At 39.2% G+C, this 22,478-nt stretch overlaps 1 protein-coding gene across 3 annotated transcripts in view; it reads right to left on the reverse strand.

Moving 5' to 3' along the window:
- The window catches only part of LOC149028771 (formin-like protein 5), a 125,158-nt gene extending 105,223 nt beyond the window's left edge, over nucleotides 1-19,935 (reverse strand). The window contains exons 1-2 of one of the 3 annotated variants that reach the window (XM_089138969.1): nucleotides 19,140-19,228; nucleotides 3,319-3,404 (exon numbers count right to left, since the gene is read on the reverse strand). Coding sequence is in view for 1 of the 3 variants with exons in the window: in XM_089138954.1 (XP_088995080.1) it covers nucleotides 19,140-19,286 (147 nt within the window). In the remaining 2 variants the exon portion in view is untranslated. Of the gene's footprint in view, nucleotides 1-3,308; nucleotides 3,405-19,139 lie in introns of all 3 variants that reach the window. The other 2 variants (XM_089138961.1, XM_089138954.1) reach the window with 2 other exon arrangements.
- Nucleotides 19,936-22,478: the final 2,543 nt, after the last annotated feature.

Genomic DNA, 22,478 nt, shown 5'->3' on the forward strand with positions numbered 1-22,478 from the left:
AGAGAACCTCATCAAAGAAGGGGAGTTACTGTCCCCAGCTTTCATCAACCAACTCCTGATCAAGAGACCCCATGGCCACCCCCAAAGGCAGTCCTAGAAGATTCCAATGATAAGGTAACCCACTTAGACCAATATCAAGGTCCTAGAGAGATAACAAAAAAGGTACAGCTGCTGTCCATGTCAACTACAGCCACACTAGAAGAGTTCAACGGTGACCCTAAAGCCAGAACACTGAAGGACCACATGGAGATTCAAGTCCTTGAAGTCCAGAACATAATAGTTGACGAAGGTGCCCTCACAAAATGGAGAAACATGGTCAAATCAGCAACCCCAATCAGAGTTTTAAGTAATGAGGTACCCACCCCACTGTAGATTCCCTATGTCCTTAGCACTACAAAGAAGATAATGCTGCCCACAAACATCAGGGATATACCAGCCCCTATCCTTGCGAGGCAAGCCCTCCCTTGGGTCTCAAACTATTTCTTGGAAGAGATCCTACCAGGATTTTCCAAGCTCTAGCTACAATACTGACAGAGGTGGTGACAATGAAGGACTCCCAGAGCATTGACTTCATCTTTCCTCCTTCGCCTTTTGACAAATAGGTCACTAGGATTTGAGGACTTCATCCCCACCAGTCCTTCCATACTATAGTTCTGTCTTAGAGCAATACTAGCAACAAGATATCTACTACTTCCCCCACACACTGCAAGATGCGAGGACAAATCCACACCAAAGATTTCCAGCGCATCAGACCTGAAGCATTCGATCAGCACGTCCATCAGGAGACAAATGCTTTCAAGGGGGGAGAATTGAGGTGAAACACAATGTGGACCCCTGGGAAAAACCCTAAGTAGGGCCCACAAGACGGCTCTAAGAAGCCTTCTCAAGCTGGCCAAACCCCCTAGGAGGGGTATTCTGGGCATTTTCTGCCCTAACTAGTTGCTGGAATTTAATTCCAATTTAACTTCTAGAGTCGAAGTTGGTTAAAGAGTCTTATTTTGAGTTAGTAGTTGATTTAGTTATTGAGTCCTTAGTTCTTTAAACTCTAGCACATGTGACAATTACAGATTTAATTAAAACAGAATTTAAACAAGTGCTTATTAGAGTTTAAGTTAATTAAAATTTTTATTTCAGCGTGTGTCCATTAGGGACCTTTGAATGTTTAGGTTTTATTTCAATGGTCAAAATTATGTGGTGGGATCCTAATCTAAAAAGGAAACCCACTTAGTGTCCAGTTCATTTTAGTAGGCTATAAATTAAGACCTACTCTTTCTATGCAAGCTTAAGTTGGATTATTGGATAAAAAAGTTATTGAGTTGAGGACGGGGGTTCCTGTTGAGGGGGTCTCCGCAGATTTTTCTCAAGTTCTTTGAAACAAAGCAGAATCTCCTAATGAGGTGTAGTCGTAGGTGAGAATTGAAGCCAGAAAATTAGAGAAGAAGAAAAGAGAAGAGAAGACACAAGGGATAGAGACTGCTTCAATAGTTTGCATCTCTACCCCAAGACCTTTATTTATAGACGAGAATTACAGCTCTAATCAATTACTAATTTTAGTACATTCAAAAAATAAAACACTGCCTCTCTAAATTTAGTAACAACTTTCAAAAAGGAAAGAAAATATAAACTAAAGATATTAGAGAATTAGTAATTTTCTAAATCTATAAAGCACACAGTACTTTCTAAATCTGTAACCATTTTTCATCCAAAACAGAATTTTCTATTTCTGAGATAACTTGTGCACCAAGAAACCACGACTTCCTCTCCAAGTCACCAACAAGCCACTGTAACATTCTTCTTTAATATTCAGCACATCCTTCAAGCTTCTTTAAAGTTTAAGCATTCCCTCAACAGTCTTCAATAATTCCAGCAGCCATTACAACCACAGCAGTCTTCAGTCAAGTAAATACAACACCCTCCCTAGGCAGACCTCCCAATCCTCTTCCCCTTGCTGCCTTAACCTAGCAGCAGCTTCCTCCACCCCCTGTAGGCATTCCAGCCCCCTTCCCTCATCCTTACGACTCCCTAACCCTTCCCCAGCACCTCCGCTGTTGTACGCAAGTCCTAGGAACCTCCCCTCCCCTCTCCACCCTCTCAGCCCTCTGTCTCTCTGTTTCTTCTTCCCTGCGGCACCAAGAGTTTCCCTCCCCTGTTAAGTCTCTGATCCCCACCCCCTTCCCTCCAATTTGGATCGTGTATCACTCCTAACCCCATCCCTACCTTTAATTCCGTCTAAGCCCTAAACCCCTAACACTTCTAAAATTTCTTCACTTCATCTGCTTCCCTAAATTTCTGCAATTCATCTTCAACCTCTTGACCTAAACCCTAATTCAACCTAAACCCTAGCCAAAAACCCATTAAAAATTAATCTGAAATTACAAAACAGCATTAACAGTCCCATTCTCCCACTTAACCAAAACCCTAGAGCCCTAGTTTTTCAAACCCTCTTGTTAAAAATCAGATCTGAAATCAGCATGACAGCAAGGTTTCGAGTGCTTAAAACCACCCTAGACATCCTAGAATAATAGTTCTCTTTGCTGGAAGATTCTGAGCAGCTCTAAGTTTTAGGGAAAACAGCATCAAAAACCCTAACCCTAAAACTGAGTTCATGTCAGAGCCCCATCCATGGAGCTCCCTATTTCACAAGATAAGACAAGCTGCTTCCCAATGAGATTTCTCAAGAGAACATAACAGGCTAGACAACTCAATCGCAAAGGATATGCTTGTTCTAGTTATAACAACGTAAATAAGTTTTCCACTGATCATCTATACTAATCTTTGTCCTCAAAGTCTTCACAATCAACGGAACCAAATATTTCATGTGGATCCATAGGGATATCAATAGGTTTGGCTGCAAGAAGTCCTATATTAGATAAGAAGTCAAGGACATATTTACTTAGAGGCAAATTCATTCATTTCTTGCTACAAAGAACCTCAATACCCAGAAAGTACCAGAGAGAGCCCAAATCCTTTATTTGAAAATGTTGCAAAGATAGATTGGTACTTCACTGATGAGATAGGTTTGTTGCGCAACAAATTCAGTTGCCTGATGATCATTCTTTATGCTTTTATGTAACAATGTCATTCACGGTAAACCAGCAACTACAGAGAGAGATACAGAGAAGACGGTGAGATTGCTTAGAATTTTTGCAGTCTCATAAATCCCAGCAGCCTCCCCACCATTTCTATTTATAATAAGAAAGAGAATAACACCTCAGAACAACTAAGAATCCCAACTTAAAGAGAACAAGTATGAATCTCAAACCAAAGCTGAACACACACACACACTACCATGACAAGTCAAGACATACCTCTCAGTACCTTATAACATTGCTAACACTCCCCCCAAGCTGGAGCATACAAGTCAACCATGCCCAGTTTGGAACAGTCTTCCCACAATAAAGAAACTACAGTTCAAGAAGATGAACCAGATATCATTACCAGAGATAACGATATCACCCACATAAACCACAAGAATAATCACTTTGGAGTTCAAATGAGAAACAAACATGGAGGGATCAGATTAGCATTTTGACAATCCACAACAAGTAACAATAGAGCTAAACTTGTCAAATCACTCTGTGGGGACTATTTAAGCATGTAAATAGCCTTATACAGCTTGCAAACCTTGCCTGAAGAGTCCTCCTAAGCAACAAAACCCTGAGATTACTCCATATAGACTTTCTCTTAAAGATCACTATAAAGAAAGCAATCTTGACAGCAGTTGGTAATGAAGCCAATCAAGATTCATTGCCAATCAAGATTGGCAGCTAAAGAGATAACAACACAGACAAAATTCAACCGAGCAATGGGGCAAAAAAGTCTCAAAGTAGTATGTCTGAGTATAGTCCTTGCCACCTAACCAAGCCTTTGGACGTCCAATAGAGCCATCACCAATATATATAGAAGAGTAAATCCAATAGCTATGCGCCAAATCTTTACCAGAAGGAAAATCCACATGAAAAACAGTCCACATCAAACATGTCAAAAAAGCAACTGCCTCTCACTTCCAATTTACTAGATCTTTACCAAGAGATGAAACGACAAAAATCAAATCTGATGCGATAGCAAAGCAACCATCTCCCTTTTCATTTTAAATTCTAACTTAGTATGAGATCTGGCCTCATGATGACACTTTGGGGGAGTTGAGTGGATAAAGATAACGAAATGACCAATTAAGGGATGGGAGATCTGAAAGAAGAAAAAAAGCAATATCAGACAGTCAGATAAAGGTTTCTGAGTACAAGAACATATACCTTTTTGAACAGCAACTTATAAGTCAGAAGGATTTCTACTACAAGGAGTCCGATCAATAGGCTGCAGAGGAACTATAATAGATGGTGGCACCATAGAAAGAGGCTGCCGAGGCTGCTCTGGTACACTTGCCGAGGAGTACAATAGCCAGTAGTAGAAGGAACTGGAATAGGCAGTTCAGTAGCGGGTGTTGGAGAAAAGGCAATGGGCACACCATAAGAAGAAAAATAAGCAGAATCTTCAAAGAAGGTGGTGTCAGCATCAAAACATTGTCTATGAGAAACATCATCATAACATCAGAACCCTTTGGGTACTAGAATTACCTAGGAAAATACATTTGGAAGCCCTAGGGGAGAGTTTGTTGATGCCAGTATGCAAATCATGAAACAAACAAACGAAAACAAAATATGAGGTTGAATAAAAAACAAAGTGTTAAACCATAAAAGATAGAAGAAGGAACTTGACTGTCCAACAATGATGAAGACATGTGATCAATAAGAAAACATACAATAAGAATTGCATCATACAAAAAATGTTCAGGAATTTGCATGTGGAGCATAACTGATCGAGCAATATCCAAGATATGTCTATTTTTGCACTGAGTAACTTCATCTTGTTGGGGAGTATACAAACAATTAGTTTGATCAATCATTCCTATAGACAGACAAATAGGGTGAAAAATCTTTTTGAACAAATTCAAGAGCATTCTTGAAATAGAGATTTTTAATTATAGCATCAAAATAGGTTTATATTTCGTTGTAAGTACTTTGAAAAACAATAACAAATCGTCAACAATCCTTTAACGAATACAATCAAGTCAATAGAGATTGTCATCAACAAAACCAACTGTTGTAAGCTTGAGAGTTTAACGCTTAGAGAAAGATGAGTTATTGATAGCCCCCAACAGGGAATTTATAGGTTACAATTTAAGCGAATCCTACATTGAGTAGGAAAATCCAACTTTTGAGTAGGAAAAGAAATAAAAATACAAGAAGGAATAAAAAAACCAATCTAGAATTGAAATAGGAAACAAATAAGGTAGCAAATAAATAGAGGAACCAAAAACATAATTGGAATAGGATTTTTAAAGAGGACTAGAGGAGTCCTACTCCATTCAGGAAAACCTTAGTCCTACTCCAATTAGGAAACCTCTCACAACACTCCCCCCCAAAGTTGGGGCATAGATATCATACATGCCCAACTTGGTCAAAATAAGATGAAATGTCTATCCAAGTAAACCTTTGGTGAAGACATCTGCTAATTGATCTTCAGACTACACACATGGCATACAGATTATGCCGCTTACCAAATTCTCTTTTATAAAATGCATGACGACTACCAACTGTAACCAGAAATACAATTACAATAAGTGGGACCCCATACATCACAAAGAATCAAATGGATGGTCACTTCCATTATTAGATGAGGAATAACCAGAGGGTATTTACTTAGCAAAAAAAACAACAAAAAACTCATCCTTATTACAGTGCCTAAATAAATATGGAAAACAAGATAACAAAGTTTTGACTAGAGGGTGACCAAGTCTCTGATGGAGAAGCCGAATATCTGAGGTGACTGAGTGAATCTAGGGTGTTGGTGAAAAAGTTGCAGCAGTGAGAGGAGCTATACACGGTAGAGATATTTTGCACTTACCATGTCCAGTCATCCTCTCTATCACCAAATCATGTACAACGCAATGAGGAGGAAAGAAGGTAACTCTGCAGTTTAAATCCCTAATAAGGCTACTAGTTAAAAAGTCAGTAGAAAAGGAGGAATATGCAAGACAGTAGATAAGGTTAGGGTGGAAGAGCAGCAAATGGTTCCATTCCCAAAAATGGAGGAGAGTGATCCATTTTAAGATTACCAAAGTAGCAAAGGCAATAGCAGAAGTAGCAGTGGTAGTGGGGGCATCTTTTGTTACCGATAGAGAGCTTGCAGTTCTTCATTGGACAGCTTGGAGATCATATCAACAGAAGGAGCAGAGTCAGCTTCAGTTTGGTTGGCTTAAGTCTTTCCTCGATTCTTTCCACAACCAGCCTTTCTTTCTGCTTCAAAATTTGCGGGCTTCCTGAGTAGTTTCCAAAATTTTCTTTTATTTTACCATGGTTTACCAAAGTGATCACATTTGATAACTTCTTTTGGTGTTCCTATATTACTTTTGTAGTATGAGTCTGAAGGGCTGACCTGGTGTGGAGGAAGGGAGCATTGCAGCATGACAACAATCTAAGGTGTGCACAAAGGCGTATGACTCCTCTAAGGTCGGAAAGGGATCTCAGTCAAGAATCTGAAGTCAAATATGATTATAGTCAACATTATGTCCAGCTAGGAAATCATATACCCAGGTCTCATCAAGGTGTTTGCAGTAGGCTGCAATGTCTTCAGCATGATTTAGCTAAAAGGTGTTGTAATGATCAATCTTCTGCTACAATGCACTAAGAGTGTTGTGATGTTGAGAGAATGTCATCTCCTTCTGATTTGTTTAATGAACTTGCTTGCGGAGTTTATAGACTTGAGCCATGTTTCCAGCTTTAGCATAAGTATTCTGGTTGGCGTTCCAAATACTGGCAGCAGTGTCAAACAGTAGAAAAGTTTGGTGTAATTCTGGTTTCATAGATCTAATTAGAAAAGCTAACACCAAAGAGTCACGTGCAACCATCAATCCTGTGCTGATACAGGGTTTCTTGGTTTCACAGCAATACCAGATTACCAGTATTATGTCTAGAAGTCCTCATCCAGTGATAATAACATAGGCAAATCTTGACCACATTCTGTAGTTTGACCATCTAAGATTGTAAGAGGGGAACCAAGAGGTTGGTAGTCATTCTTGTTAGGATTGTCAACTGTAAAGTTATAGGTTCTGTTGTTGTCATAGTTTCGGATGTGGTCATCTTCCAAATTTTAGGGTTTCAGACCAATTTTTAGGGCAAAATTACAACAGATGTTTAGGGTAATAAATAAGCCAAAAAAGGAAAAGTGCAACCCATGGAAGAAAATTCGATCGAAATGGTCGAAATTTCGACCGAAATGCCTGCAAAAATCCAACTCGAAACGAAATTCAGTAGTAGGCACAAAAGGTATCTATTTCGTTTCGTATCGACCGAAATTTCGGTCGATACGAGTCGAAATTTCGGCCCGATACCATATCGGGCCGAAACGACACTTGCGTAGGCTATAAAATACCCAAAATCGAGCTCATTTTCGACCTACCGTCAGTTTCGAGCGATATCGCCAGGGAGATTTCAACCTGATTTTGCATTTTTTGCTCATTTCTCTTGCTTTCATCCCATTCTACACCTAATTTCTAGTATTCCATTTCCTTCAAACACTTGATTTGCTCCTCCATTTGTGCATTTTCTCAAATCTTGCAAGGTGAGTAACCAACTTCCTCATTTTTTGATTTTTGTTTCATTTGTGCCTTAAATCATGTTAGATTGCTTCCAAATTTATATATGTTTACTTTAGAGTGATGATCTATGAATTTGTAGTGTCAAAATTATTTTTTGATTCTTCCTACTATTTTTTTATTTTTCTGTTATTAAAAATTATTTACTAAATTATGTATATTGTTAAAAATGTTTATGTATAGTACATGTATAAGCTTCAAATGGATGTATGTGAGAGTTGAGACACCATATTGCTGTGATGGTGTTGAATTAATTTTTTTTTCTGTTAATTATGTAATTTTACTGTATTTAATATATATTTAAATAATTAAAAAAATATATTTAAATATTAAAAAAATAATTAATTTCTGTTTTAAATTTAAAAATAGGAGAGTATTAGTGGAAGCATGTATGCAATTTTTTGAGCATGTTGTGGATATTTTTAAGATAGTTAGTGTGTATTTTATTTTTATATATTTTAAAATTATTTATATATTAAAAAATACTTATATAGATATACATTTTTTTTTTATATTTAAAAATAGGAGGTTATTATTAGAAGCATGTATGTCATTTTTGGAGCATATTGTGGAGCTTTTCAAGATACTTAGTGTGTGTTTCTTGTATCAGGCACTCTATTTTAAAGATGTCAGACATAGCTTGGGATCATGGGAGGCCACTGACAGCTGATAAGAGGAAGAGTGAGTGTAATTACTGCAAGAAACAAATAGGAGGACGTGGGGCCACTAGATTGAAGGTGCATCTAGCTGGTGGCAACAGGGATGTAACAGGGTGCCCAAAGGTGCCTATAGAGGTCAAGAAGGCAATGGCCTCATATATTAGTGGTGGAAAGCAAAAGAGGAAAGAGAAGAGAACACAGAGGGATGAGTTCGAGGATGCCTGCTTAGATGACCTTCCAGATCCTGAGGGTTATGGTAGGGATGAGCTAGGAGACAGTGACCCTGATCCAGAGGCCGATCAGCTGAGGAGGGCGATGATGATGAGTAGGGAGCAACGGAGGATTGATGACATCGGGAGGCAACAAAGGGGTGCAGGTTGTGGATCCTCTGAGAGAGCCGATGAGGTATTGGAGGCATAGGTGGCTCCCAAGTCCCTATGAGGAGGTCTCAGAGTGTCAGGCAGGAGGCTCCTATCCCACGGGCCCCTACAAGGGGTCGAGCTTCCTCAGCACATCCTACAGATCCGGATCTTGAGATTCTTCGCAATGATCCGGCCCTATTTGCGAGGCTCGAGCATAAACGAGAGAAAGTTGAAGCACTTATGGGGGAGTGTGAAGGAGAAAGTGGGGATGGCTTTCTCCAAATGGGCGCATTACCATAGTGTTCCAAAGCACATACAACTCGGGGGCCCTACTACGGAGATATGATTGAAGCGGATAGGCGAGGTTTGGGAGTGGCGTACGGGCCCCACTCCATATGAGATATATAATGTGTATTTGCCTAAGCATAAAGAGGACATAAATGAATACATTAAGGGATTAAAGCCCATGTGGAATCATTATGGAGTGACTCTGATGGCTGATGGTTGGACTGGTCCCACTAGACAGTCCATCATCAATTTCATGTTGAATTGTGATGGGAGGACAGTGTTCCTCAAGTCAGTAGATGCATCCGGTGAGAAGAAGGATGCAAAATACATTTACAAATTACTTGAAGCAAGTGGTGAAGGAGGTTGGAGTGGAAAATGTAGTTCAAATTGTGACTGATAATGGCTCCAACTACAAGAAAGCTGGGTTGAAGATGCAAGAGAACTCCATGTATCTAAAGTCTAAACATATAGTATTAATTTTCATTTGTAAATACATATATTTACATTACACATATACATGTACACTTTATAACTTTGTATTGATGGCTTGATGCCTTGATGGATGGACAGATATAGGCTCTTTTGGACTCCTTGTCTTGCTCACTTGCATTGACTTAATGTTGAAGGAGATTGGAAAGGTCAAGCTTGTGAAGAATACGGTGGACCAAGCTCGACATGTTAGCACCTTCATATATAACCACACCTATGCATTAAGGATGATGAGGGACAAGTGTCAAGGTGAGTTAGTGAGGCCAGGCATAACCAGATTTGCTACTAATTGGATAGCACTGCAGAGCTTTGAGAGTAGGAAGACTGGTCTTAGGAGTATGTTTGCATCGGAGGAGTGGTTTAACCTGGGAGGGTTCTTCATCGGTGGGAGGAAGGAGAGCTCGGTTGACTATCCTTGATGAGAGTTTCCGGCACAATGTGAGGATAGTAGTGAAGATGCTCGAGCTTCGTGGTGAATGTGTTGAGGATGGTAGATCAGCAAAGAAAACCTACTCTAGCACACATATTTGCTGCAGTAGAGATAGGATGAAGCAACAAGTTGCTCGGGTCCACCCACGCGGCAACAAGAAAGTCCTTCAAATCATCAACAGTAGATGGGAGTCTATGCTGCAGCATCCACTGCATAAGGCTGGTGAGTTGTTAAGTTGTTAAGTACTTAAGTACTTAAGTGACTTAAGAATTTAATTTAATTTTCATTATGTTATCACACTATTAAGGCTTAAGCATTAATTATTCCCTTTTATGAGTTATGAGTTATGACATACTTTTTCTTACACAGCATACTATTTAAATCCCAAGTACCATTACAAGGACAATCTTGGGATGAGGCAAGATTTGATGGATGCTGTCCAAATTGTAGTGGAGAAGTTCGAACCGGATACAACTAAACAAGCAGTCATCCTTATGGAGGTGAGATAGTGATTAAAATCATTTGATATTCACAATTCGTAGTTTTATACTAAGTCATTAACCTAGTAACTACTAACTAGTTATTGTTTTTTCTCTTTATATATTAGATAAAGGCTTTTAGGGATGCCACTTTGGAGCTTCGGTCGTCTTTGTGGCCGTATCGGACGGGAAACCGCCCCTGCGGGTAAGTTCATTCATTTATTTCATTATACATTTAATTATTATATTCTATCTTTAATTTAGTTATTTAAGTATTAAAATGACTTGGAGTCTATGTTTGTTGCAGCTGAGTGGTGGTTGCAATTTGGACGTGATTCACACAACTTGAGTAGGATTGCAAGCAAAGTACTCTCCCAAACATGTTCTGCCACTGGTTGTGAGCGAAATTGGAGCACCTTCAGCCTCATTCACTCGAAGAGGCGCAACCGATTGGGTGTGAAGCGTATAGAGGACCTTGTCTACCTACACTATAATATGAGACTGAGAGAGGATCATATTAGACAGGCGATGGACAGAGAGAGCACCAATATCGAGTTGGCCGACATATTTGAGATGGATGATGATGATAACCCAGTAGTTGACTGGATCGGGGATAGTGGAGACGGATTGCTGGATGAGGATGGAGGTCTTCCCAATAGTCAGATTGCAGAGGAGATGGGGGCTGATGTGGGGGACTTCATTGCCCAGGAGGGGAGGCCACATGCAGAGCCCGCCCGTCCCTTCGTGCCACACCCTAGTGCATCCACCCAGAGTGAGGATTTGATTTTCTGGTCCGACACTGAGGATGAGGTGACTCAGGCCTCCGGAGATGACAACGATGGTGGTGATGATGACGGTGATGGTGATGATGGAGGGGATGAGGAGGGTGTGGGACCTCGTGATCAGGATTCAGCTGATCCTAGGGAGAGACCACCACCACCACCACCCGCCGGACGTGAGAGTCGGGGGGGGGAGGGACGACCACCGAGATTCACGGAGAGAGTCGGTTCACCCACGCGACACGAGATTCGGACCATCTGGAGCTGCATCTCGAGGCAAAAATGTTTCCTCTACATATTCGAGGAAGGGGAAGGGGAGACAGCATGGCTGGAGCACAGAGGACACGCCATCATATGGGTCCTACTGTCCATCCGATGCCGAGAGCTTGGTGGGATCTATGAGATCGATGAGCATTGATGATGGTAGAGACTCCTCCACCTCCAGAGGATTCGGATGGCATAGGCCTGCAGAGTCCTCATATGATACTGTTGTGGAGAGTATTGGTTCTACCAAGTCGACTTATGGTTATGGTCCTTATGGTTATGGACCATATGGTGTCCCTCCTGGCTATCAGATTCAGGGTCAGGCCAGTCAACCACGACTGGAGCCTTATGGTTATGGAGCGGCCTATGGAGCTTATGGTGTCCCTCCCACTGTCGATTATCGGAGTCAGCCACTGCGACCTTATCAGTATCCTTATCCTTCTCCTAGTCCTGAGAGCCAGGGGTAGGGTGGTCTTTCATTTGTTGAGCAGATCTTCCACACTATTCCACAGCCACAAGGCCCACCACCACCAGTTCCTTTGGAGATTCACAACTTCCCACCGTTAGGGAATCTTATGCATGTGGATGAGGCCACATACAGAGGTGCAGTTTTTGACTATGTCCAAAACTATATGGGGCGGGGGCAAACATCATGGGAGTTATATTGTCATTTGTATGGGGTGTAGACGGAAGAGGGAGACCTTGAGGCTTGAATAGAATAGACTTGTAAGTTGTAACTTGTAACTTGTAAGTAATAACAATACAGCTTCTTCTCTGATTCATGTACTACTATATACTTGGAATGTTGGATGAATGGATGTTACATTTTCAGTAGTTTTTTAGTAAACTAGTAGTTATTATAGTGTTTATTATGCTTGAAATAGCTAGTATGCAAAAATCCAAATCAATTTGAGTGCATTTGAGGCTCGAAATTGAGTTTTCAAGAATCAGGAAAAAAGTATCCAGTTTCGGTCGAAATTTCGACCTTTTACAAGGTCGAAATGTTCATTTCGATCGAATTTTTTACCTTGGTGCAACCATTAAAAATCTGGAGTTTTTGCTAATGGCAGTCCAGCATACAGCCCTAAAAACAATTGCTAAGGAAAAGAGAAAATTACAATCAGAGGTTCTCAGCCGTTACTTACAGCCCTAAAAAGGGGATTGTAATAGGATAGTGCTAGATAAACAGCAGAAAAAAAGTATCTTAGATCTGCTGCGATTTAGGTCACCAAGGAAAGAAGTAATAACCAATAAGGGACAGCAGTAAAAAAGTCCAGGAAAGGGCACAGGCGGCTATAGAGTAACTTTTGTCGAATCACCAAGAAGGGTGTACGAGTCCAACATGAATATTGAAAAGATGGTGCCTGGAGAGAGAATGATGCAACCCCGAAATTTAGGGTCAGATTTTTAGGATCTTATGAAGTAGGTCCAGCACTCAATTAGGGTTTCCAGCACTCAATTAGGGTTTCTAGTGTTTCAGCCAGGGTTTTTAGGGTAGTTAGGGTATCGGCTGGGGAGGGAATGGATGGCAAGGCTGCTGGTCAGCTCTTCAATACTGAATTCTAATGAATCCCTTCAACTAGAATGGATTCTAATTGCTGGAACTCAAATAAAATTCAAATTCTGAAATCTGCAATTCCTAAGGTTGAAGAAGTGCGGAAATTTTCAAATTAGGGTAGATGGCATTGGGTGGGCCAATTGAATGAGGTTTTTTGCTCAGGGGTTAGATGCGATCCTAGGAGGGGTGGAATGGGTTTAACAGGGGCTGGGGAGGTAGGGTTTTGAGAGGGAATGGCCTGCTGCTTCCGCAAGACAGAGAGGGAAGGGGGAGACTTTGACCGCAAGGAGAGTGGATTGGGGCTGCTAGGGCAGAAGAGGAAGGGGGAGGAGTGATTTGGGATGGGTAAGGGCTGGTTTGGAGATCATGGATTGAGGTGATGGGCCTGTGAAGGTGCAGACAGAGAGGGTGGGGATTAGGGTTTCGGGTGGCGGTCTTGACTTACTTGAAGGATGGTGAGCTTGCTAGAAAATCTGCAAAACTTGAAGATGATGAAGAAATCTCAAAACTGGAAAAAGAGCACTCTAACCCAGCTGCTGGGTTCCAAGGGAATCCCACAACTATGACAAAGCCAAATTCTCAAACTCAAATCAATTCATTAATCAAGACTGACTATTACAAGAAAGACCCAGGCTATTTATAGCCACTCAAACCCAACTAAACTCAAAGACTCTTTCCTAATTTAAAACTAACTCACAATAATTCTTTCCTAATTTAAGGCAACCCAGAATAGGACTCTTCAATAGGAAATACTCTCAAGCAATTTGACATTTATCATAATTGGACTCTAATAACTCAAACTCCTTAAGATAAGGTTTCCTTGAAATTAGGAGTCTTATCCTAATCAACTAACAACTCCAATTAGTAATCAACTACCATTAAGAACTCAACCTCTAAGACTCTAATTAGGAAATAGAACTGAATTAACCAATAAAACTAGACTTAGTCGCCATTAATACTCGATCCAGGGGTAGGAAATGACCACTCTACCCCTAGGATGGATTCGGCTCTTCTTAGTTGGGCCCTGGCTCACGGGTGGGCTTGGGCCCTAATTGGGGGCTGGCTAGGAGTGACTAGGACTAGGGGTGTAAATGGATAACCAAAATCCGCTTCCAAATTCGCATCGCAACCGTTTAGGGGTATCCAAATCCATCCAATTACGAATAGGATGCGGATATGGTATACCTCTTTCTTACCAATTATTATCCATCCGATAAAATTATCCGATTAAGTTACTTATTTAGATTTATTTTTCTTATTTTTATAAATTTTTTACCTGTGATATGTGACTATTTTTCAGATTTTCTACTAAAATAGCTACCAAAGTTGCTAAATTCTTAAATTTCAAACCTAGTCCTCACAAATAAAATGGTAAAGATGTAAATAGCTAGTCGAAAACTTGTATTCATGCCCACTTAAAAGAATCTACTTAAGAAAATAATTATCTGATTATCATCCGAATCCAATTGAATCCGTCCCAAAACCGATAGGATATTATCCAAATCCGTCCGAATACAATAGGATGCGGATATGGTATTACCACTATCCGATCTGAATCCGGTCCATCTACACCCCTAACTAGGACTGGATACATAAGAGAAATAAAACCCATTTGTGCAGATAGATCAAGTTGCTAAAGCAGACACTGAAGGACCAAAGAGTATATTCAAACTTACTCTAAAAAGTAAAGATAGAGCACCCACAGGTGTAGTAGAGGGGGACACAAGCAAGTGATCAAACCATCAGAGAGTTCCAGAATTTGATCGAGTCTCCTTCCAGACAGGTATAATAATCCTCAAATACTGAGCAACATCAGCTGGATCAGTAGGAGATAACTTGTGCTTCAAAGTTCTGGACAAATCTTGTGGCAAACAAAACCACAGATATGATATTCTGGAATCTAATTTTATAAGCTTTAAATCTTAATAAACTTGACAAGAAGCCTACATACTGAAAATACAACTCAAAACAACACAGTAGCAGTTAAGCAGCATGAAACTGTTGCAAGCAGACCCTTCCTTTGATAAACCCCTCAAAATATCATGTAGAAGGTATTGTTTCTGGTTTGGTTATAGCTCTGATAACATAGCAAACCAGAACAATATGAAAAGAAGAAGAAGGTTTAAAAGCCTTAAGCCTTCATAACCTTGATAAGAATGTCTGGTTCCTCCTTGTATTTTGTAATACAAATCAACCAACATGGCAGCAGTTTGGCAGTACAAAAGTGCAAGCAGATCCTTCCTTTGATAAGCCTCTCAAAGTATTATCATCTAGAAGCTTACCTTTCTGATTTGCTTACAGTTCTGATACCGTGTGACCGATAGGAAGCCAGAAACAATATGAAAGAAGAGAAGATGGGAGAGATTGCACTGTAAAGCTAAAGCAATCTATCCCCATTATGTTGGCCTTTTATAAAAGGAAAAGGACACCTAGAAGAAGTACTACTTCCTAATTCTAATTACCTTAAAAAAGGAAAGAGAATAGAAGGTAAAATAGACTAATCTAGCGTACAGTAACTAGTCCTTGAGATATGCACAAAAAAAGATAACAATAAGACTAATAAATAAAAATAACTAAAGAAATAGTTTTTGAGCACAAGAACAAAGACTATAACATAACACTTTCACAAGTATGCATAACACAAAAGTATGCCCACAGTACACATGGACCATGTACCCCTAAAGTTGTAACCTAGCACCGGTAATCTCAACAATGCACATGCAATAAGAATCCCTGAAAAGTAATTTTTCATGTAGCTATAGAGAGAGACTAAAATTAACAGCCAATACATCTTTGACAAATTTGAGGAATATGATTAAGTGATAAACATTACATTTTGTGTTATCCCTTTCCCTGCTCATCCAACGGTTGGAGATTACCTAAACAGAGTCTAACATGAAAACCAATATTCCTCTGTTACAAATCTGAGGCATATGGCTAAGTCAGGAGATAAACATTACATCAGGTGTTACTCAGTTTCATGCTCATCAGGTGTGATTCAATTATGTGTCAGATTACCTTTTTGAATTGGCATGAAAAGGACCAGTAGGCTCGATCAACCCATCCTCTATGCATCAGGCGTTTATCTTTTGGATTGGCCAATCATTTCTCTTACAATATGTTAGGTACCTGAATGAGGTTACTTAACAAGGTTGAATAACTCAAGAAGAAAAAAGGGACTTTGAATAAAAGTTGAATAAGAAACAATACATTCTACCAGCAGTAGGTGATTCCTACGGCTACCCAAGAGCAATGGCTCTCACATAAACTTCTCTCTATATCTCAAAACCTGTCTCTTCTACTCTTCCTTCCCCCTATTTATAGCAATTATGTTCCTACAGTATTAATTAACAGAATCATCCCAATTCGAATAGGACTCTTCAAAAGTAACCTGAATTCGAATAGGACTCTTCAAAAGTAACCTGAATGTAATATGACTCTAACATGAATGTAATATGACTCTTCAATCTAATCCTAAAAAGTAACCTGAATACAATAGGACTCTTCAAATCTGCCAATGGTTTCCTTCCCTAGAATTTAGGGATTTGCTTTCCCTGTCGAGTGTAGACTCGTGATACTAGGGACTTATCAATACTCCCCTCCAACAGTTTCACCTTGTCCTCAAGGTGAAAATCTGAAAATCTCTTCTGCTGGGGTTTAATGGAGTGGGCTTGACCCAAGGGGGTTTCTTTGGGGGTCTAGCGGCCCAATCTTTGTGTTGGGTTTGTTTGGGCCTTAAGTTTGAGATGAAACATAACTGATTGAGGCCCAAATAACACAATCTTTGGCTCATAGGGGTTGGACCAAACCCACGAACCGGTTTGAGGTGAACCGAACCAACCCCAAAAACCTTAAATCTCCATCTTCGTCTTCCTCTCCTACGAACAGCAGCTCTCGCCATCACTTGCTGGTTTCCAGTGATGGCCTCTGGCGTCTTTCGATCCCTCGCTTTCTTGCAAACCGGTGATCGAGCGACATCTTCCTTCGTTGTGGAATTAATCCGGTAGGTTTCAACAACGATTTCTCTCATTCTCTTCTTCTCTCTTCTCCAAATATGGCCTACAACCACCGCAGTACTCGTTTGATCTCTTTCGGCGATTTCATTCAGCAGCCTTTCCGTCGGATGTGCTTGGTCTCCCATCTCGACCACTGTAATAGCTCCCATAACTTCTTCTTGGTTGTTTTCCAAAGTCACACACACATCTGTCACCTGGTCATCACCAAACTCAATCTGCAGGGCTTCTCTGAAACTTACCCAATCCAACTTCTGCCAAGACCTTGCGTATACCCAATCAAGTGCATCGCCATCCAAATGCTCGAGAGCTATTCCGAGCCAATACTCACACTTAATTTGGTGTTGCCGGCAAAATTGCTCGACTTCTATTAACCACTCATGCGCTTTTCCATCACCAGAAAACAGAGATAAAGCCATATCACCTCCCTGGATCGTTACAGCTCTGATACCAATTTGTTAGGTACCTGAATGAGGTTACTTAACAAGGTTGAATAACTCAAGAAGAAAAAAGGGACTTTGAATAAAAGTTGAATAAGAAACAATACATTCTACCAGCAGTAGGTGATTCCTACGGCTACCCAAGAGCAATGGCTCTCACATAAACTTCTCTCTATATCTCAAAACCTGTCTCTTCTACTCTTCCTTCCCCCTATTTATAGCAATTATGTTCCTACAGTATTAATTAACAGAATCATCCCAATTCGAATAGGACTCTTCAAAAGTAACCTGAATTCGAATAGGACTCTTCAAAAGTAACCTGAATTCGAATAGGACTCTTCAAAAGTAACCTGAATTCGAATAGGACTCTTCAAAAGTAACCTGAATGTAATATGACTCTAACATGAATGTAATATGACTCTTCAATCTAATCCTAAAAAGTAACCTGAATACAATAGGACTCTTCAAATCTGCCAATGGTTTCCTTCCCTAGAATTTAGGGATTTGCTTTCCCTGTCGAGTGTAGACTCGTGATACTAGGGACTTATCACAATACTATCGTGGGTGAAAACAAAATAGTTTAAATTAAAATCTAGGATTTTGCTGGTTGTCTCACTTTTGTTTATATCATCCTTACACAAATTAAGAATAGCCTTGCACTCACTTTTGGTCTTTTACACTCAGTATGAGATGCAATCTAGCTTTATTGAGAGGAAAGAAGTTAGAGAGCCAGCCAAACTATCATGCAGCTCCTTATTTGACATAGCATGAACTTTTCAGACACTGAAAACTGAAAAGGATCAAGGAAGGCTATAAATGAATTGAGAGCATTAGTTATTCCTAATTTAGTTAGCAGGAAGCCAAGGTTTAGCATTTCTGTGGCGGAACCTCAATTTCGGTTTAAGACAGTTGTTCCCATAAGTTACAACAGAAGGCTGGCAAACGAGAATTGTTCAAGAGAAGGTCTATCCAGTTGGATAAAACTAAACAGATGAATATGAAAAATTAAAATTAGAAAATTCTACCTTTTGTAGAATTTGTGGCATTAGTCAATCCCAAGCAATTCAAGAATCAAGATAAATATTTTTTTTTCCTTCAAATCAGACACATAAATATCATATTTGAAACAGCTGAGAATAAAGATACAGAAGTTGGCAAAACATTCTTTTGACTTGGACACTTGTAATCTAACATGTGTTTTCTAGAACCAATCACTAAGGATGCTGCCGCCCAGGTCTGATGTAGAGCAGTTACAAAAGTCTAGAAGTTCAGACTTAATGTTAACAACTTCTCGCAAAGTAGATTAACATGTGAAGAAGGATTTTCATTCAAACTACAGTAGAACTTAGAAGCTATAATTATAAGGACCTATGAACTCTAACCTAGACGTATTAAACCATTTTTTGCTCAATATTTTGTAACACACATCTTCCATTATTATAAACTTCGAGATGCAGCATCTTAATCCGCAAGGGATGGTCCAGAACATAATCAATAGTGAATCAGAAGGCCAATCAGCATCCTTAAACAATGGGAGACATCTATGTAGCGTTAAACATTATTATTGAATTAGGCTCACCAACAGTTTTAGAACACATTTCGCCATTTAAGATTTCATGTTGCTACCAGCATCCAACAATAGCGGCTACATATAAATAAGAAAAGAAGTAACAAGCAGCCAAAACAAAAAAGAGGAGAAGGGCAAGGTGTGGAGGAGCTCCTACCACTTCTTCGTCTATCTCTAGAGAAACTGGACCATCTCCATCACCCACTGATAGTATCCCCGTTTTCTTGCCTCCTTCCGAACTTCCTGTCGCCGACGTGAAAAGAAGAACGACATGCATCATAAGATATATTCGTCTGAATTCCATCCCTTCCCAAAATGGCCCAACAAAAGCATATTATCCTTCTCATCTCATCGATGAATAAACTGACGAGCGGAAGAAAAGAAAAAACTGAAATTGATACGTTCTTCCACAAAACAACAACGAGAAAACGAACCAATAAATGCGAGAGAATTTCTCTTTCTCCAAAAAAATCGAGCCCGCAAAATCTTTAAACTCTCAAATATGATTATGTTACCGAACTGTTCCACATTCTTCCCAACCTTTGCAGACAAAAATGAATACCAAAATACAAAATGGCGCTCTATGGATTGAAAGTCCACAGTTTAGCCTTCAAATTATTAAAATCTCAGGAAACCAGCTGAAACCACATCTTGTGATCAACAATGCTCCTGCTGTCCCTCGAAAACCATAGCAAATTGCACAACTCATGTGACAATTTCTCCGGTTTAACATGAAAAATATTAATTTGTTCAACAGATCAACCATGAAGAAGCTGAGAGCGAGCTGAAATTGAATCACATTTGATACCTTCTTTGTCCAGTAAATTTTGTATGAAATGTGAATTTTTGGTCGCCGTAGATAAAAAGAGGATCGAAGTTCTTCGTTTTTTCGACTGGCGGAAGTCGGAACGACGGGGACAGGAGAATCAACGGACGCGCGTAACTGCAACTCTGAAAGTGTAATGGGAGAGAACCTATTAATGCGGATGCATATAAATCGTTAGGAGCCACAATCTCGAAAAAAAGTTAATTTTAATAATAGATTTTTTAAATAACGTTTTATATTGGGACTTGATTCATGGGGACATTTATTCTACACGTGCTCTTTTTTCACTTTAATTGAAATTTTTGTCTTTTTATCCAAAGGAAAAATTTGTAAACTTTTGTGATTTTATTTTCAAGGGAATGAGTAAATTTTATTCGTGTTTCTTGTTACTAGGTTCTCTAAGAAACGCCTGATAAGCAGCACCTGCCCTGCATGTTCCGACTTGCCACTTTAATAGGTACCCGACCTCCATAGTTTGTATTCCATGGGCCCTTACATTAAAAAATGCAAGTCTGCATCATCTTCCATTGGTGAATTCCGTGAGGGTAGAGGTTGACCATCGCTACTTGTTGGAGAGGTTTCGGTCCTATTAGGGTCAAGCTAAGTCATGGTTTGGGTTATCGGTGAGGTCTCTAGCGTAAGTGTCCTTGGCCTTTTATCTTTGCTTCTTTTTTGGTTCAAGGTTTCCCCCTGATTTGATTCGACTGTATGAGGTGTGAAAACTAATGGCGTGGCTAAATTTGGTTTGGAGATCAAAACACCTGAGAGTCGAGGTAAAAGTTGGAATAGAGTCTTGATAACTTTAGGTTGTTGTATCCATGGTAGAAGATCTCGTTCATCATCTTCCATTGGTGAACTCCGTGAGGGTAGAGGTTGATCATCGCTACTTGTTTCCGGTCCAGTTAGGGTCAAGCTAGATCATGGTTTGTGTTATTGGTGAGGTCTCTAGTGTAAGTGTCCTTGGCCTTTTTTTTATCTTTGCTTCTTTTCGGTTCGAGGTTTCCCCTGATTTTGTTCGACTGTATGAGGTGTGAAAACCAATGGCATGGCTAAATTTGGTTTGGAGATCAACACACCTGAGAGTTGAGGTAAAAGTTGGATAGAGTCTTGATAACTTCAGGTTGTTGTATCCACGGTAGAAGATTTCGGTCGAGATATACAATTTTTTTGCATCAACTCAGTGGCCCATCCAAGGGCGGAACCAGGATTCAATATGGGGGGGCGAAGATTGGATGTCCAGATTGGGAAAGCACCAATGGTTTTTCGCTACACATATTATATGGGTCCTTAAGACCCATTGAGGGTCCCACGTATGAATTATTTTATTATATTAAGGAATAAACTCACATATATTTTGTGAGGCCTACACATATTTGATAAAAATAGGTAAATTATTATGATAGTTTTTTTCAACAAGATGTAGATAAATTAAACCATCAGTACCAAAAAAAAAAAAAAAACACATGGCTTCAACCCTAAAATGTCAGATGCAAACCAAAAATTTTTTTAGGGTAAGAAATGCAACCAATGGTACTTAGTTACCTTACTAACTATAGACATTTTATTTATAATATAAAATCAAATAGCAAAAATTGTAGACAAAATAAAGAAACAAAGAATGTAAAATCAAATAAAAAATATATATATATATATAAAAAAAAAACAATAAATAAATTGAGAAATAAAAAGAGTACTTAATTGTGGGGAAGATTTTTTTCTCAAATTTTCTTTAACCCACGCTTATAAAAAGGGAAGAATAAATAGGAAGAAAGAAACATAAGAGAATAAATAGGAAAAAAAGAGGAGAGAGGAGAGAGGAGATATGAGAGAATATAAGAATTGAGGAGTTAGTTTCTAATTATAAATGACATTTTGAATATCTAATAAGATTTTTTTTTTTCAAAAATTTCCTTTAATCCACGTTTATAAAAAGAGATGAGAATAAATAGGAAGAAAAGATGTGAGAGAGAAGTGGGGAGAATAAATAGGAATTGAGGAGTTAGTTTTTAACTAGAGATGACTTTTATACCCATTATTTTACATTTAAAGTTATTCTCAATATTTGGGGGGGCCAAATAGTGACATTTCACATGTAACAAGAGAAAAAAGTGGAAAAATGAAGAAGATTAATATAAATGACATTTCACATGTAACAAGAGAAAAAAGTGGAAAAATGAAGAAGATTAATATAAAAAATCCAAAATTTCAGGAAATTAATCAAAATTTTGAAAACCCCGGGGGGGGGCCATGGCCCCCTCCAGCCCCTTAGTAGGTCCGCCCCTGGGCCCATCTCAATGGGTTTTAGGGTCTCAATTGAGTTGAAACTTGCATTTATCAGAAAACAACCCTAAGTGTGCTTTCTAAGTCTACCCATAATGTGAAATCGAAATGTTATAGGATTAGGGAATATAAGGTTATACAACATGTAACATAGAACCTTTAAGGCAAATAAATGAAAAGCAAGTGTATCAAATAACCTAAATGTTGTAAAATTTCATCCATATGAGTATCACAATCTCAATTTTCAATAATAGAATAATAAAATTATACAATCATTAGAAGTTCTAGATAAATCATTAAATCATAAGTTCATAAGACAAGCAGAGAATTATTGATCTTCCTTCGATGTTGTAGATACGTTAAGAGTAATTGCAAGCAAAAATCCAGCCA

Source organism: Hakea prostrata, chromosome 1 (genome assembly GCF_041222555.1).
Source record: "Hakea prostrata isolate BN-2017 chromosome 1, UWA_Hpros_2, whole genome shotgun sequence".
In the NCBI taxonomy this organism is placed as follows: Eukaryota; Viridiplantae; Streptophyta; class Magnoliopsida; order Proteales; family Proteaceae; genus Hakea; species Hakea prostrata.